The sequence below is a fragment of the Diorhabda carinulata genome, chromosome 3 (assembly GCF_026250575.1).
Source record: "Diorhabda carinulata isolate Delta chromosome 3, icDioCari1.1, whole genome shotgun sequence".
Taxonomy (NCBI): Eukaryota; Metazoa; Arthropoda; class Insecta; order Coleoptera; family Chrysomelidae; genus Diorhabda; species Diorhabda carinulata.
The window spans coordinates 17,260,349-17,279,520 of NC_079462.1; the positions used below are offsets into that span (position 1 = coordinate 17,260,349).

The 19,172-nt window shown below is 33.7% G+C and overlaps 1 protein-coding gene across 2 annotated transcripts in view; it reads right to left on the reverse strand.

Moving 5' to 3' along the window:
- LOC130891674 (serum response factor homolog) overlaps positions 1-19,172 on the reverse strand; it is a 255,795-nt gene that overhangs the window by 188,581 nt on the left and 48,042 nt on the right. For both annotated transcript variants that reach the window (XM_057796547.1, XM_057796546.1), the window contains exons 2-3: positions 5,562-5,679; positions 3,182-3,315 (exon numbers count right to left, since the gene is read on the reverse strand). In XM_057796547.1, coding sequence (XP_057652530.1) covers positions 3,182-3,315; positions 5,562-5,679 — 252 coding nt within the window. The remainder of the gene's footprint in view (positions 1-3,181; positions 3,316-5,561; positions 5,680-19,172) is intronic.

A 19,172-nucleotide genomic window follows, 5' to 3' on the forward strand; every position in this document is an offset into this window, starting at 1 on the left:
TAGTTCTGCTTCTTCAAATATTACGGGTATCCAAAAGTAACCGGAATAGCATTGCCATGGGTGGAGCTTTTGTAGTACTGATTTAGTGCCGTTAGGGCCTGCTTAGCGCAACTCGTCGCCCGTACAGTGCCGCGCGAGCCGTTTACTTGCCACGTTCTGTTCGTCACTAGTGTGAGTTTTTGCTAGTGCTGTTTCACTGCTGCTGCTTCGTTTTTTTATTATGGCAAATTTAAGTGAACAACGTGCCGCAGTGAAATTTTGTTTTCTACTCGCTGCTGAAACTGTTTTAATGTTGAAAACTGCTTACAAAGATGATGCTATGGGGAAAACTCAAGTATATGAGTGGTTGTCTCGATTTAAAAATGGCGAGATGTCGATTGATGACAAACCTCGCTCAGGACGCCCATCAACTGCCCGAATCGATGAAAATGTTGAAAGAATTCGAGAGCTTGTGCGCACAGACCGTCAACATACAAGTCAACAACTGTTTTAAATCAGTGGAATATCTTGGGAGCTCGGTTCAGCGAATTTTAACAGAAGATTTAGGAATGAAACGCGTTGCTGCGAAATTTGTTCCTCGGACTCTGACTAACAATCAAAAAGAACGTCGAGTTTAAACATGTCGTGAACTGAAATAACAGCTTGGAACTGATCCAGATTTTCTTTCAAAGGTAATTACTAGTGATGAATCGTGGTGCTATGGTTACGACCCAGAGTCAAAACAACAATCAAGCCAGTCGAAAACACCATCGTCATCCCGTGCGAAAAACTGTCGCCAAGTTAAGTCAAACATCAAAACAATGTTGATTTGTTTCTTGATGTGAAAGGAATTGTTTACATGGAGTTGTTTCCCCAGGTCAGACTGTCAATCAAACCTTTTATTTGGAAGTGTTAAGAAGATTACGCAACAGTGTTCGCCGACCTAGCTCCGTGCGTAACAATTGAGCAGTATCTATGTCTTTTCACTCGAGATATAATATAATAACTAATAAATTCAAAGCATTTCAATGAACTGCTAAACGATGGAGCAAGAGGCAACAAAGAAGGCGAGTATGAAGAAGAGGAAACAGTCAATGAACCAGTCTTGGTAGAGGAAACACCATCGAAAATATAAGTAGAGGAAATAACAAATAATATGTAGAATGGCAAAGATTCCAATAGAAGGGTATCACTTACATACAATGGGGTTTCAAACAGAAGAAGACCAGTAGTGATCAAATTTTCATTCTGAAGGCAATCCAGAACGATAGCTATGTCAGAGGATTAAACCTGAAGCTAAGTATAAAAAAAATGGTTTCAAACACTAGCAATACTCAGAATACCCAAATGACACTGCATGAAGTAGCTGTCGAAGGAAGTTTGAAACAAAAAGAGGTTTAAAGGTGTGACTTTTTCTTGTTTCCACGTATGAAAAGGGACATGAAAGGACGGCGTTTTGAAAACATTGAAGACATCGAGAAAATAACGAGACAGGAGCTTGCAACCATCTCTAAAGATGAGTTCAAACAATGTTTCGAACAGTGGAAACACCGCTGGGACCAATGTATTACTTGTAATGGAGAATATTTTGAAGGGGATAAGGTTGTTTTGTAAATATTTATATAATAATTCCGGTTATTTTTGGGTAGATTCCTTATTTCAATATTTGTTCTCCTCAGTCATAAATCTTCCTCCTTTCTACAGCCTAGTTTCCTTCTAAGTATTTTTCTTTCCCATATATCTAACTTCTCTTCCTCTGCTTTGTTGAGAATCCACGTTTCGCCTCCGGAGCTCACTGTTTGTCTTATTGTTTTGTAAAGATGTGGCTTTGCCTTTCTGGAAAATTTTTGGGACCTTATTATCGCGTTCAGCGCTCTCAACTATTCAGTTCTCCTCGTCATCCTCGCTTCCAGATTTTCTCCCTCCTCACCGTCGTCCTTGATAACCACCTCATAACTTTGAACTTGTTTTAAGCTCATTGTCATTCCTTCGTTCAGTTGTATTGATAAAATTGCTCTTTTCCTTTGTGGTGTTGTCATTATCATGAACTTCGATTTATCTTCGTTGACTCGTAAATTCATTGCCATTTCTATGAAGACTGCAGGTTTCCTTAAGCTCGTTTTCCGATGTTGAACGGATTACTACATCGTCTGCATATGCCATTAGTTCCATTGTTGTGTTGTTCTTAGTGTCCCTGTTCTGTTCAAACCAATTTCTCGTACTATCCATTCTAATACTATATTGAAGTAGTTTTAGTCCTGTTAGTCTGGAAACATTTTGATATTCTTTGACTTGCCTTTACCTTCGTTTTTATATGTTTGAATGTCATTTTCGTAAGACTTATAGGCTGTTTTGAAATACTAGGATCGTTCATAAATGGTTTCTGTTTACAGTATCGTAAGTTTTTTGAAAATATATGAAGACTGAGTGAACTGGCGGATCGTATCAATACCCAATTCTTTGCGTTTGCCTCAGGGTTAAAATGTAGTCTGTGACTGATCTTTCAGATCTGAACCCACATTGGTAGTCTCCTCTATATACTCTGAAACTTATCTATTGCCTTAGTCAAAATTAAACTTTAAAGTGAATAAACACTAAACAGATAGTTTCGGCCCTATGTTAGCTAATGTTTTAGTATAGACGACATTTCCATATTATTTTCATCATAGTGATAGATTGTGGAATGTTGTTAAGTCATCTAGTGTCATAAGTCATGAGTGTTATTGACATATTTTCGTTATTTGGAATTACGTTTTTGTTCAAATTTTGTTCTTTACAACAAGTATTTGTTTTAGTTTCCGCATCATCAGAATTGTTCGAACCAAAACTAAATTAGTTTGCATTTGCGATTTAATTACCCTATAAATGTTTAGACGAGTTTCTTTGAAATGCAGAAGATATTACACGTATTTCTCAGATCTCTAAATCAACCAATCAACAATAAGTAAAAAAATATTCCTAAAAAACGAACTATCCTCTACCGCTGAGGGTGCGAATGCATATGCGAATGGGGGTGTTGAGGGTGGCCGTAACCTTGATGCGGAGGGGGTAAAGGACTTGGACATGCTTGTGAGTACCCTCCGTGTTGCGGCGACCCTCCCAACCCGAGGTGTGTTTGTTCTAAATGAGAATAGTGACCTTGACTTGCAAGAGAGTGGGGATGAGCATGCGTATGAGGCGAACCATATACCATTTGTCTTACTTTGGAGTCATCATCGGATATGTTGTAAGTGAGTTCCGTTTCTTCGAAACCAGTTGCAGACATTCTTTGGTCTCCCCCTGCAGATCCTGCTGGTGGGTCGGGAGAGTTGAGGCAGGTTTGAATAAGGGCTTTTCCTGGAAATAAGATAAAACGTACTTCAAAAAATACGGATTTGAAATAATAATAAAAACAAAAAAGTTATCCTTTTCAGTCAGAGTCAAATACCGTAAGAAATTGGATGGTGGTAAGTATGACGATCTTTCCAGTTGGACATTTGAAATCGGTAATTATTTAGAATTGGGGCACTAGGTAAAAATCGTTCCAAAAAATTTTTCACGCATTTGGGGTCGTTTCTGGCAAGGCAAGTAGACATATTATTTCTATTATTTTCGACATTAAAACTTACACATGATAAATCAATGTAACCTAACCTAACCAATTCTAAATAATTACCATTTTGATTAGGTTAGGTTAGGTTAGGTTTCATTGATTTATCATATGTAAGTTGTAATGTCCAAAATAGTAGAAATAATATGTCTCCCCCGCCTTAAATTTACTATTTTTACCCTCAGAAACAACCCCAAATACGTGAAAAATTTTTGCCTGGAGCTTCAATTCTAAATAATCACCTTAAAATCTTTCATGTCCTTGGAATATTTTACTTTCAAATTAGTGTAAAAAACAGGAAGCAACAAGTGAATTTCCGGTCGGTACTGGGTTGCGAAACTACGTCACTGTTTATTGGTAATAAATTTTAGAATTGTAATTAAAAAGCCGATGACGTTTTCACAGTTTTATTTTTTGCAAACAAATCGATGAGTAGAAACGACTATTCGATAAAAACTCAATTATCACGTCTCTACATTATTAGCATTCTTCACAAAAAAAGTCATTTCAGTTATTATTTTTTGTCGTCGTTACCACAAAAAGGTAAACTCATGTGATGTATGTAGAAATAGCAACATACTATGAACAAATAATGTAACCAAGACTTTTAGTTTCTTTCACAAGTATCGATTCATTAATATCCGAGGTCTGGCTATTAAATAATGAGTCTGTGCGCCTTAGATGGATGGGGTAAAAAACGAGTAGTACGGGTATCTAAATATCTTGTCTATGCATGTTCCAAAATACGTTTCCGTCACTATTATAGTATTTGTGCAGTAGTGGTTTGAATCGAACGTGTTTTTTCTCGTGTCGAAAACCATGTGTGATTGAAAAAAACTCAGACTAAGTGCTATAAATTGTTGTAAGAGGTCTATGGAAACAATTCTCTATCTTGTGCACGTGTTTTTGAGTCGCCCAGGTCGCCCTGTGACTGTTTCAACTCCGGAAATAGTGACCAAAAGCAACCAAATTGTACGTGCAGATCATCTAATGAGTATCCGGATGATTGCTGGCTGTAAAATGCCATTAAAGAAACGGTTGGGAAAATTTTACACGAGGAATACAAAAAATCTGATTCCTGACCAAAAGCTCCTGCGTCAACGGGTCTGCTCGGATTTCCTTGAAAAGTTAATAAATCTATAAATCGTAAATTTTCCAACAGCAAGCGTACTACTAACTAATTCGACTGTGTTTGTAAATGATTTAAAACAATTGAAAATTAATGTTTTCTCATTAACAGTTGGAACAATTTTTCAGTATTTACGCGGTTCCAAATTTTCTTTAATCACAGTAGAATTGCACACTACACTTTGCATCTGAACTAATTTATTGAGAATACACAACTTGGATTGTATGGAAAAACCTAGAATCGTATTTTTGATGACATTCTTGGAATTAAAAGAAAATTTCTAACTTTTATTGGCAAATGAGGCACTTATAGATCTTGTGATACGGCTATGTAATCTTTAATACAAGGGGAATCCAGTCCTGTAGAGGAGTAATTTCTATATTAGCGCCAAATCAAATGAATCTCTTCCTTAACATGAAAAATTTCCTCAACCCTCCAAAAAAAAACCAACGAACCAATAGAGGTCCCAAAACTTATATTACCTCAGGTGTTTTATGAAAATTTTAGGAAATATTTAGATTATTTTGAAATAGTATTTCTCTTGTAACACAAAAAATATACTATAGATTCTTATTGTCAAATCTGATGACAAGATTCATTGTTTTCATCTACTGTAAATTGTTATTCTTTTTTTTTTCAAAAAACTCATTAAAAAAGATACTAAAACTATTTAAAAGAGTGCATGAAAAAACGAAAAGTATCAATTGACTATTTATTTCTTCATCATTCTATTCTCCTAGAGCGAACTAAAGTTGCACTTCCGCTTAGATTGGAAAGATATCATTTTGAATATATTTTCTTAAATTTTAACTTCGATAATTCCTGAAAATGTACTTGTATAATGTATATATATATAATACTTGCCTGCTTCACTTGTTATCATTGGCTGTAACTTTCTAGTAGCGAAGGTATACACGTGACCAGTTTCTGACGCTACCAGTAGCATTACCTGTGTACCAGTAAGGGTGGATAATTCGTAAGCCTGCAACAAAGATTATAAATGTTAGGTTGCTTTACATTAGAGTTGCCAACAGTTCTGTTTTCCCAGGATATGTTCTAGTTTTTGTAGTGTCCTGACTCCATAACTCTAATGTCCCTCATAAATTCACAGGGGTCAAAAGAAAGAAATCGATTACCGCCAACAACAGTAGCTGCAATAATCTTAACTACGAGGATGTATTGATATCTAGTTAGCCTAGACCATTTCCATGCATAAACAAAATATCGCGTTACCATAGCAACGAACAATAACTTATTAGAAGTGTCAGTGTAAAGTATGACGTCAAAAAAGTAAACCAGAGTTACGGAATAAATTAAAAGAAAAAAGATGTCCACCGAAATTGTCAAAATAGAAAAGTTATAGTATCGAGCCATCATCAAGTACCTGTATTTAAAAGGGTTAAGAGGTAAGCCGATTTACGAAGATATGCTTATTACCCATCGGTGATTAATGTCCCTCGTATGCGACCGTGAAAAATTGGACTGCAAGCTTCAAAAGAGGTAAATTTTCTATTGAAGATGATGACCGATCGGGAAGGCCAGTTTCTGTGTCAGTCCACGAAAATATCGATGCAGTTCATGACATGATTTTATGAGACCATCGTCGAATTGGGCTAAAACGGATATCTGAAGCACTGAATATTTCGTGTTCGTCATATAGTTCACGACAATTTGGACATGAGAAAAATTGCTGCAAAATGGATCCCCTAATATTTGAATATTGACCAAAAGCGTGCAAGGGTAGAAGCATCGCGTTCGATCTGTGCTCGATTTGAAAACGATATAGACTTCTTAAGCCGAATTGTTACTATGGATGAGACTTGGGTACATTTCTATGATACAGAAGCAAAGCAACAATCGATGGAATGGCGACACTCTGGTTCTCCAAGACCTAAGAAGTTTCGTGTCCAAAAATCTGTTGGAAAAGTTCTTGTTTCAGTTTTTTGGGATTGCCATTTTGGATAAGGTAGAACAATAACTGTAGAATAGTATTCGACATTACTGACCACTCTTCGGGAAAAAATTAAAGAGAAAAGACACGGAAAGCTATCCAAAGGTATTTTGTTTTTGCAGGACAACGCCCCTGCACACAAATTTCTTGTTGCCATGCAAAAAATTCGCGATTTAGGGTTTAATTACTAGAACACTCCCCTTATTCACCAGGTTTGGCTCCGTTCTGACTATCATCTCTTTCCTCAACTGAAAAAAAGTTTAAAAGGTCGTAAATTTCCTTCCAACGAGGAGGTAATGAAAGTTGTGGGTTCTGGTTTGCAGAACACGAAGAAACAATTTTTTAAAGGTCTAGAGATGTTGCAGATTCGCTGTAATAAATGTATCCAATTAAGAGGAGAATATGTTGAGTAATAAAATATTTTTAAATTGAAATTTTGTTTAGTTCTATAGTAGGATAAGAATTTTTGCAATATATCCTCGTATATATATAGTCTAGGCAATTTAGGAAAAATCGCTTAGTTTTCCACGATATGTGTAGAATATAATTTTATATTTTTTATTTACAGTACTATCATTACATGAAAAATCACTACTTATCTCGTGGAAATCCCTCCCTGCAAGAAAAATGAATGAAATTTTTCGGGGGATGAAGCATATGCTAATTTGAATTGCGCTTATAATCATATACACATTTTCAACTATATTCGGGATAAAATTCCCTTGATTACAAAATACCATTTTTTTATAAATGAACGTCGACTTCCTTCAAAAAATAATGAAATCTACCCATGAAAAAATCAGCACAACCACATTCAACGCATAGACCAAATATTTTGTTATTACTGCTAATTTTTTTATGAGGTCATAAGTGATGAAACCATTAAACGTATAATCTCCAGCTTTGGCACACACCATTTTTCGATAGTTCAGAATATTTTGGCACAATTACAAGACTCAATGACAATAACTCCTTTATAATTTTTTATGTAAAGTCACCAGCAACGAAGCTATGAGCAAAAAATGAGAAATTGCCTTAAAATTCGACGTGTTTTTGACCATGACAAAAAATTATTTTAGACCACGGATAAAGATATGTCATTGTTCATACTTTCCACCACCGAAATACAAAGTTTCACACATATCGTGGAAAACTAAGCAAAATGATTATTTTTGGGCTATCTCGCCTCGACAAATAACATAGATATGAAGTATGACCAATTTTATAATTATTTGCTTAAACAACCACAGATACTGAAGGGAATTTACTGGGGTTGAAAAGTATAGTAAAAATTAATAAGTTTATAATATTAGTATATAATAATAATAGGAGATCCAATCTTCAATTGTAAATTATGCGGTGGCATGCCTGGCAAATCCAAAAACTCTGTTCGCTGGCATCGCAAATTGTATCAATAGATTTGTATGTTACCAATTTCCCTGGCAACAACTGTTGTATCTTCAGATTTAAATCGTCAACGTCAACATTTTTTGCCGCTAAAATTGCTCTTTCCGCAAGCCATTCATGATTTATGTACTGTGTGTGTACATCGGGAAATATTTGTTCAATGAGAGCATCTTGCGAATCAATGATTGTGCAGAAATCGGTCGATAAATTTACGCATCCAGTTTCATCTATAGTAACTTTTCCATCACCGATAACTAAGAGTTGTTTTGAGAATGTTTCAGCGGATGGATCTTGAATCATTTGAACGCGCATATTCACTTTCAGCTGTACTTTTTCAACATTACGCCCCAATGGCGATAATTTTAAGCAAGCGTATGTTGATCGTGGAATGACGGGAAGTGTTTACACTGTTTCAGCACTGTGGCCATGGATGATTGTTTTTTTTTATGTTGCACACTGCGTCAGGGTTATTTTGAATATTTAGTGGTAGCTTAAATTCTGCATGAGCTGTTCTGCCTCAATCCAATGAAGTTGCCGCAATGCCCGATGATGCAACGGCCAATGCGATGTCATTATTTGATCGTATTTAGGCGAGAATTAGCGAAATAAGGAATGTTTTGCCAGTTCCTGTTGAGCCTAACATTTAATTGAGAGTAAGTTATAACCGCAAGTGATAATTGATCAGTTATCGAGCGGGATGAAAAATGATTAAATTACTAAAATGACTATTAAAAAATAAGGGTTAGTGATAGAAGGGTGAAAATTTAGGGTTGTATGTATTTTTTAATGTTATATTATAAAAAAAATTGAAAATTAAAATTTTGTCCAAAAAATAAAAATAAAGTGTTGGGGGTGGACAACTCTTATCACTTAGGGGTATGAAAAATAGATAATAGCCGATTCTCGGACCTACTGAATATGCATATAAAATTTGATAAAAATCGGTCAAGCCGTTTCGGAGGAGTATGGTAACTAACATTGTGACACGAGAATTTTGTATATAATATATTTGATTTAAAAAACGAATCACTTAACAAGGACGGCTGACACAAAACAAATTATTGATAATTTTCAAAACCTACAGTTAGGATAAAAAGATGAAAGGAGAAAGCAAGCGTTCGAATTCTTTCGTAAGACATAATTAGTGACCATATGCATATATTATTCGATCCTTGGACCAATGGAATTATAATACGGTTTTACAAAATACAAAAGGCTAAAAAAGTGCATCGTCATTCTATACTAATGATCCGAATATTGTTGAAATCCACTGACGTAGACGTTAAAATGTGATGGGAGGCATAATTTTTTAAAGATTCTTGCACGAAGTGAAAATTTTTAATAATTAATTCAAAATAAAAATTATAATATGCGATTATAATGTTAATAATATTTTTTAATCCTAGATGAATTTTTTTGTAAAATTGTTGATTCCTAATGCAATACGTCGATGATGTATTTTTTGTCTCGAAATTCAAATATGTAGTTAATTCAATTGTGAACTAGTCTCGATAATTTCTGGACAAGTTATGACTTGTTTTTGGACATTTCTCATTTCTCAAATATTCGTTTACGCCGTATTAGCGTGAGCAATAACTTGAGTGGAATGAATTTTAGAAGCAAAAATACCCACTACAACCCCAAAATCGTTCGTACTGCAGCCGATTGCAGTAATAAGTTCTGTTTTCGTAACGAGGACTTGCAAGCTTATAAAAATGGATATTTAGAGATAGAAAAATGCTTTATTGTCAAAACATTGTTACAATTTGAAGAAAAAAAAGATGGCAAAAACTAAAAAACAAACATATAATTTCAATATACAGAAACAAACCACTATAAGTAACAAAATTATAGGTAATAATTTGTAAATGAGTCCATAGCAAAATTAACTAGTATGCAGCATGCATTAAATATTATTATTAGAATAGAAGTCGATTACAAAGTAGAAGCCACTTTCCAGTAAATATGCCCTCAAATTATTGCGGAATGCGGGAAAAAATGATATCGATTTGATTTCAACTGGAAAGTGATTGTGCATCTTTTTTGCACTGTAAAATATTGAGCACTTAACTTATTCTGAACATGGAGTAGATAGGTAAAGGTCGTGGTTCGTGTTCTTAAGTGGATAGCCGTGCAACGACCTTTCTGAAATTGCAGAAGCGTGCTTACGAATTAGAATCTAAGATGAATAAGGATTCTGTTATTATGAGACCCCAGCCAAAGAAAACAAAGAAGAAGAAATTGTAACTCAGCGACGAAGTTAAAGAACTGTTAATGTAATTTCCTTGAATTTAGAATCTTTTAAAGAAGTCCCTGCTGTAAGTACTGCTGTTTAATCCGAGTAAATATCTAACAGCTCTCTTTTCCAGTTTGAAGAATCGCTCAAATTAAGTCGCACAACACGTACCCCTGAAGAGAAGGGTATATCGGAAATGCGACTCAATAAGGGCATAATAAACTGTTAAGGAAGTAGATAAGTTTAGTTCTTTGGAAACTGATCTCAACGGAAAACAGGAGGAACTTGTCCACAACAAGCTCTAAGAATTTTACACATTAAACTTTAGTTTTAGAAACGTTGATACAGAGAAGATTTAAGGGTGATTAGGTCACTAGATATGGTCCTATGAAGTGCCGTGAGACGGACTGTTAAGGAGGTGGATAAGGTCAGATCTTTGGAAACAGGAAGGCGGCAATATGTAACTTCAAGGAATCGTCCAGAACTATTTCTTTCTCGTTAAATCTAGATATATTCATTGTAGTTTTCAAATTCCTCTATGCACATTGTTTTTATGATGTTGGAAGTTATTTTGACAGAAATATACTTTAGTTAGTCAGCTCGATTGAAATGACATTATTCAGATGATGATTCAAAACGGAACGGAATGTATTGACTCGACTGAACTTATGTTGTTCATTAATTTTTGCTGTTCCTTTTTCATATGATTTGAGTAAATCTGTCAGAAGTATCGACCTCTTATAACCCCCGTGAAGAGGCAGAAAATAGCTCTTTCAAATGCCATTTTTTGTTTTAAGGAACAAACCACTCTTGGAAATTATTCATCTTCAATTACTCTAAAATATCTGGAACTCTTTGTGAAAATTTCCAGTCATAAAATTTATCAAATTTATGCCTATTTCTTTCTCGCGGTATTTTTGCTGGTTATTTGGACGCATGCTCAAGATATCGTGAACAGCTATGCAAACAAATGATGCAGTCTTAACAGAAAAAATAATGCGGTTAGTGACTTGGTGGATAACATTAATACAGGAAAATAGCTTATTTAGGGCACATTGAAGCTCGTAGGGAAATTGGAAGGAAACAATCCTCTTTGCTGAAAAATATCAGAGATTGGACTGGGATAAGAGAAGAAGGTAAACCTAAAGGTAGAGAGAGTTTTGCCATACTGATCGCCAACGTCAAGGGGACTTGATACGACACGCTAAGAAGAAGGTATTTTTGTTATGTACAATGCACAAGTCAGTTATACTTTTTTGTTATTTTGCTACTTCCAATTATTTTCGAATAGAAACTTTGTACCCATTTTTTGTCTCCTTTTTTAATGTGTTTTGGTCCATCATCTAATTAATAATACCCTTGTCCCATACCTTTGCTACACTTTTGAAATATACTATTATAATTTATGAAAATGTTTATAGCTGTTGAAAACCACATCACAGAAGTCACTGAAACTCACAAATTTGTATTGTACCAGTATCTCTTTTAAATTACATGAACCAAATCAAAACTAATTTTGTTCAATGCATCTCATACCAACTGTAATATTGGTCGTAAGGAACCGTAAGATACTATTTCGAGTAACAAGTCTCAACATGACTTTGTTTCGTTGATATAACTGAAAATTAGAATCAGTAGACTACATGAAATTCAATTACAATTTACAAGATTCACTTCATTAATATTCAACAATAAATGGAGAATATTTTGATATTCAAAGCTCTGCATGGATGTTCAATGTTCATTTTAATCTATTCCTATTCCTCTACGGAGGAATTGACTTATGATGGATGGCAATATTGACTCAAGATATTTCGAACCCTTGTTTTCAAAAATTAAACAATAAGCAAAGATAATAAAAGTAGCATAAGAGTAGTAGCATTTCGGCGCGTTTTTGACTATTAGCAATCGGCAAATATTTTGGGATCATATTTTGGTTGATTTGATCAATTTTTTTTCATTGGCCAAATTTATTTCGTTTAGGCACATCTATAGCTTTACAGGAATTGAATGCAAACAACCCGAACTTGCTACATGCTTCCTCTGAGGAGATTTCATGGAGATAAATGATAAGGGTTGCTATTTAAGTTTTGAGATAGACAAAAACAAATATTTATAACTGGATATAGCTTCATTATTTTTTCTAAATATCCTCCATTAACATTAATACACTTTTGCATGCCGTTGAACCAATCGTTGAAATATTTTTTCTATTCCGATTGCGGTACCGTTTCTTCAGGTGTAGAAAAACGTTGACCTCGCAATTTATTTTTGATCTGCGGGAATAAGAAGGTGGGTGCCAAACAAGGACTGTTTGTCAATTCGTTGTTTTGACTGTTTGTTTGTATTTGAAATGATGAGTAAGAACTCGCATTATCGTTTTGGATTTGTCTTCTGCAATTAGTTTTCCTGATTTTTTTAAACACTTCTGGCAAACAAATGCTGGTAAAAACGCTCAAAATTTTCAAATAAGACAGAAATGAGAGAAATTTAAATTGTGTATCTCAATGTAGTTTATGTAGGTATTTCATTATCAAAATATTAAACAAATAGTTATAAGTTTCCTCTTTTTACAGTATATAGAAACAGGACTTTTCCCCTAAGAGGTTGAGGTGCTTGAGGTTCCCATCTTTAACTTTACCTTCTGCCAATGAAGGTTTTTCTTTTTTTCCTCAAAAGTCTTTCACATGTTTTTATTTGCCATATTATTTTTACTTGTTAAAATTTTTTTATGCATACCCAGTGGGCATATTATTTTGACTTATTCCTATTCTATGCTTCTTTTAAGGTTTTTCACAGCTGATATCTTATATAGTCATTTCGAATTTGGCCATTCTGTAATTTTCAAATTTATCTTAGAACAAAATGGACATTTCTAGATGAAACACGTACTTACCTAAGTCCATTCAAAAATAGGATTAACAATTATTACATGTTAGAAATGTTTGTACAGTGTACTACGTAAAATTTCCAGAGATGTTAATATACGATATCTGGCTATTAAACACGTTTCCATCACTATTATATTATTTGTGTAATAGCGGTTTGAAACGAACGTCTTTTTTACTCGTACCGAAAACCATGTGTGACAAAAAACGTATAAATTTCAAATTTCTCATTAAATTGAAAAAAAAACTCAGACTAAGTGCTATAAATTGTTGCAAGAGGCCTATGGGGGAAAATTCTCTACCTGGTGCGCATGTTTTTGAGTGGTGTAAGCGCTGTAGTAAGGACCGAGAGAGCAATGAAGATAACCAGCACCCAGGTCGCCCTGTGACTGTTTCAATTCCGGAAACAGTGATCAAAATCAACCAAATTGTGCGTGCAGATCGTCGAATGAGCATCCGGATTAATGCCGAGGCTGTAAACGCCATTAAAGAAACGGATAGAAAAATTTTACACGAGGAATTACACGTGACAAAAATCTGTACCAAAAAATCTGACTCCTGACCAAAAGCTCTTGCTTCAACGGGTCTGATCAGATTTCCTTGAAAGGTTAGAAAAAGATCTGCTTTAAAAGGGATCCAATTTGAGTCGATGTAAAAAACGACAGAGCTCCTAAAGGCCATCACCAAAGACTTCCCGCACTGCTTCGATCAATGGTAAAAACATATGGGAAGGTGTGTGGCGTGGAGAGGGAAGTATATTCGAATGTAGAATAATTTTTATAATAAAACCCTTTTTCGTAAACAGTCTCGTTATTTAATAGCATGACCTCGTATATCATATATAGATATTTTAGCACCTTCTATTTCTCGTATTACAAATTTTTTGCAAAGAAGTGTAATTAACCTAATTGTGTATTGCCATCATTAATAATTTTGTCTATAGAAAAGGATCGTCTGAGATTTGCCACCAACCCTCCCTTAGAGCTGTAAGTTTAATTCCCAAATGTGATGTTTAGCTTTATATAAATGATTGTTATTTGTTTATGAACCAAAACCTTTTGTGAGTTTTAAGATAATTGAAGAATTTTCGTTGGATTTGAATAGACGATATACGCAAATGAAGTCTATCGGAATCTAGATATTAATAGTTGCGAAAATTTTACCGTAAATATTTCATATTCTAAGACAATATTATTTTCAATTTAATACAAAAATATTTTACAGAGATAGTACTACTAACTAGTACACCACTGTGATCAGCATTGTTAGGAGTAATAAAATTATAATTATAGGCGTTAGTGCCGACATGAATACATTTCTATAATGGAAAAGATATGTCAAAAACATTGAGAGAAAAAAAATACATGATCCATTATGTCCTAGTTGAAATAGAAATTGGTTCTACAATGCTTATTATCAGTGTTTTTTCTTCATAGATCCAATATAAATACCTGTCAGATTGTTTTTTATTCATACACTTTTTAATAGTCAAATAAATGCCCCAAAGGTTTCATCATATGTACTTATTATTAAACTATTTCTTTGATTTATATTCTATGGATGTTTGAAATTATGATTTACAGTTATTTTTCTATCTTCATAGCACATAATATAGTGTTAGTATGATTAATTACTAACACAACTAATTTAAATTTGAATGCCAATTGAAAAAAGTAAACATTAATTGTCAAATTTGGTTCATTACAAATTACTGACCCTTAATCACTGTTATTTTCTCTAAAAAATCTTTGACTAATTGTAAACCACACGTGCTTTGTTGTTATAGAAATTCTAATACAAATTTCGATAGAACCATCATGAAACAGACGATATAATAAACTATCAGTTCAGTTTCAGGTCTTGTCGAATATTATTAGAATAAAAATTATCGCATTATGAATTTAGATTCGAATGTTTGCAAGCGTTTGAAGAGAATTTTTTTTCAAATCCTTATTATATTTGTAAAGTTATATCTTTTTTCATATAATCCACATTCAAAGCGTTTTCTCCCAACTATATACAATGGAATTAGTAAGTCAGAAAAAAAATGTCTTTCGTGGTAGCAGTGTCAAATTAGCAAAAATCAATAAAGAAATTGCAAAATTTGTAGATTTTTCGTTGCTATCTAGTTGCTGAAAATGGCGATTTTGTTTCTTAAGCCATTCGCGAAATATCGCAACTACTGCTAAATTCATATAAATCTGGCATAAAATGCCATGGAAACCACCAAAGATACAGTAAACTTTCTTCGGGAATCAGTTTTGAGGAGGAAGTTGATACTTAATATTTCCAGACTTTGTCTTACAAACATTATCTCAGGAAGGAAATAGTGCAACTCGGAAAAGTTCCTTTCAACTGCATGCGGCTACTTCCAGAATTTCTTTCATTCTCGGCTTTGATGGAACCCGTTGTCAACGTATTCCAATCTGTAGCTTTGGACGTGGTCAAAGCCTCGGAATACGTTGAAAGAATTTTACTTTTAATTGGAAACCACCGTGAAGATCCGGAAAAAGCCGGAAAAAGTTACTAACGAAATTATAAAGGAAGTTGTTGCAGAGAAAGTCGGTCTGGAGGAGGACATTTCATCAATGCCGCGTATTACGCGAAAACAACGTCATAGAAGCACTCATCCAGCAGAAAGCCCTTCAATATACTGGAAGAGGTTCTTAGTAATACCATACTTGGATTCAATTATCACCTCCCTTCAAGTACGTTTTGCTGAAGAAAGCATGCCATCATTCGCATTACCTAAGTTACACCCGGCGGAGATGCAAAAGAAGACAACTGAAAATCTGAAACAAACTTGTGAATCTATTGCCCAGTTTTATGATTTACTGAACATAAAGAATTAAATCGAAATTTGGCAGCAATTGTGGCACGTTAATCTAAAAAATCTAACAGTTGTTGATGTCCTAAAAGAAACAAATCCTTCTTTCCCGAAACGGAAAAAGCGTTAAAAATTTTGATCTTTCTACCATGTACAGTAGAACGATCCTTTAGCAGCCTCAGAGGATTGAAAACATGGCTAAGAAGCACAATGGCAGAAGATCGTCTTGATGATGAGTGTTCCCAGAGCTATAATAAATAGAAACCTAAATAATTTTAATCATAAAGTGGTTGAAAGTTTTGCAAAAAATCCACGCTCGTTATGTTTTAATTAAATATTATTTTTGTTAAAATAAATAATTATTACTGTGTTCAAAAGTTTGATTTAGTTATTGTGCTGTCGAGGGCTTGCGAAGTTTTATACGTTGATATTGATATTAAAACCGTTTTCATTATTATCCTCCATAATATTGCCCCATTGCGACCCCCTTAGTCATAAGCTGGCGGTACCTTTGATTACTATTAATATAGTTACAAGAAAAATTTGCAAAAATTACTCGAGAATATTAATTTCATTAATTTTTTTCTGCGTTATGTAGCAGACTCTTTTAATATTTGATATCGTTACTAATATTGTAAATGTGAATGTAAGTTTGTTTGTTACGCTTGTCCAAAGCTAGGTCCCTAATTAAATTAAAAAAATATATATACAAAATGCAATCTGTGAAAATTTTGACTAATTTATAGACTACTAAAAAATAATTTATAACTTAAATTTAAACATTTATCCTGAATGCAATTAAAAAAAGGTAGTCTATAATTTGGAGCCTAACCTAGTTCATAAGGCAATAATTAGAACTATTACTGCTTTTACCCAAAAAAAGATCTTACCTTCTTTTTTGATGAAGGAATCCCATATCTACTTCTTATTAGAAGTCAATTAAATTCCACATCGGTTGACAGTCAAAAAAAAATATGAATGAAGTTAGCAGCAGACTTCTTGAGAAAAATCGGGTCACACGTCATAACGATAATCTAGCCAGGTGCAACAATAGCTCAATTTCAAAAACACCAGCTAAAAAATCACTCATCAAAACAACCTTTCAACGGACTGAACAACCAAAAATCAATATCCTCAAAATTTACAAAAATACTGCACGAATAACTTAAATCGTGAACAGTTAACTAGATGTTGCTCGAACCTTCTAAGGGGAAACAACTTTGCTCTAACAAACATTTGCTCTGGCAAATTTCGAATTATGCTTGTTTCATGTAGACCAAGACTTAAACTCAAAAGAAAATAAACCAAACATTCAATTTGTTTAAATTAAAATAGTACAACAAAAAGACAAATTAAATTGTATTAAATAACTTAAATTTCGGGAACCCAGTATGTCACTAACAAGTATATACAAAACTACAAAAGAGATATGAAATATAATATGTAAATATTTCTACTCGAAGATAATATAATAAAATATCTTATAAAGAAAATTATTTACAAAAGGAAGTTGGTAGGTTTATATCGTATAATGTTTATAACAACAAAATTAACGCAAGCTGTGAGCAGTGAAAATGTTAAACGCTTTCACGCAAAAACTACTTAACCGATCATTATGAAACTCGGTACACATATTTTTGGAGATATTAGAAATAACATAGGATACTTCTATGAAAAAAAAAATATTTTTTACGAAATATGAGACGATCATTTGACAAAAAATCTAGCTTCCAGAGTTCTAACCCTGAATACTGTAATACCGTTGCACTGTATTACCAACGGCCACGTCAATATCCAATCTAATTGTCTATAGTTTCCTTATATGTAATACTCCTATATTCTTATGGGAAAAAACGTCTCTACGTTACGGTGCCGACAGTATTCATTTTCTCACTCGTTCGAAATACTTTATCTATACTGCGCATGCTGGAGAATGCGCAGAACCGAGCAAGAACCTCGGAGGATAGAGAAATCGTTATCATTTTGTCTTCCTTAGTCGGAACAGCTTCCACTTATAGAAACTGTCTATATAAGAGTATTACATATATGATAGTTTCATCTGATTGGAATTTTTCTCTATTTACTGTTATTTTTTTCTGTCATTATATATGCAGTATATAACTATTTGAATTTTTGAGGATAGTTGTCATTTTTATGGTTGTATGTTATTCATTATTTTAGATCTTAATCTTTAGTTTTAATTCTTACTCTGTCCTTCTTTAAAAATGCTTCGGAAAAGTGCAAAGTAGCACGAAATGAAGAATTTGAGAGTATCTGAAACTCCGCTTCAGGTACGAGTTCGTTCTGAAAGACAAGATACGCTGCAGGCAGCTAGAAGAGCGATAGAAACGCCAGAGCAATCGCAGGCGAGAAGAATACATAATGCATAAATCCAGATCGAAATTTCATACGTAAGGATTGGTTAGGTTTCAATATGATACTTAAATTCAATATTATAATCATCCTTTGATTGTTATTGGCTCAATAAATAAAAAATGTCAGTATTGCTTTCAAATGGAAAGATGAAACTGTTCCAGTGGGAAAGTTTCACTTCCATTATTTGGTGAACCAAGAGTAATTTTTAAGCAAATTAAAAAATTATAACTCTTGCTTTCCATCATGTCGATTCATTTTTATAGTAATAATCTCTTTTCCTTATTTAATGGTTTCAATACGAGCGAAGCCGCGGGTAAAAGCTAGTAGACAATAAATGCCTTTATAATAAGTACAATTTCGATTAAGATATCTGATACAAGAGGATTAAGTTTCTAAAAAATATCTCAGGATAAAATTTATTACGGAAAAATACTAGCGAAGCACTTAAATCTTTTACATAATAGACAGCAATTAGACAAGAAGATTTATTATGTGCGAGTTGTGTGTTGTCTGTTTAAAAAATAGGTGATAGTTTTAATGAATAGGAATTGTTTGATTTGATATATTATACGTGATTAAATGAACGATATTAATTCATTTCGGTATTTTTGATTGGATTTATGGTCACGATTTAAGATTTTATGAAGAAATATCGACTATTCTATGTCCCTTTAGTATTAATGAAACAACTTCATAAAGCATATGACAAATAGTGTTTTAAATAGGTTTTTATTCGATCGACATCTACTACTACTACTCATCGACATCTAAGAAATCTGATAGGCTTGAG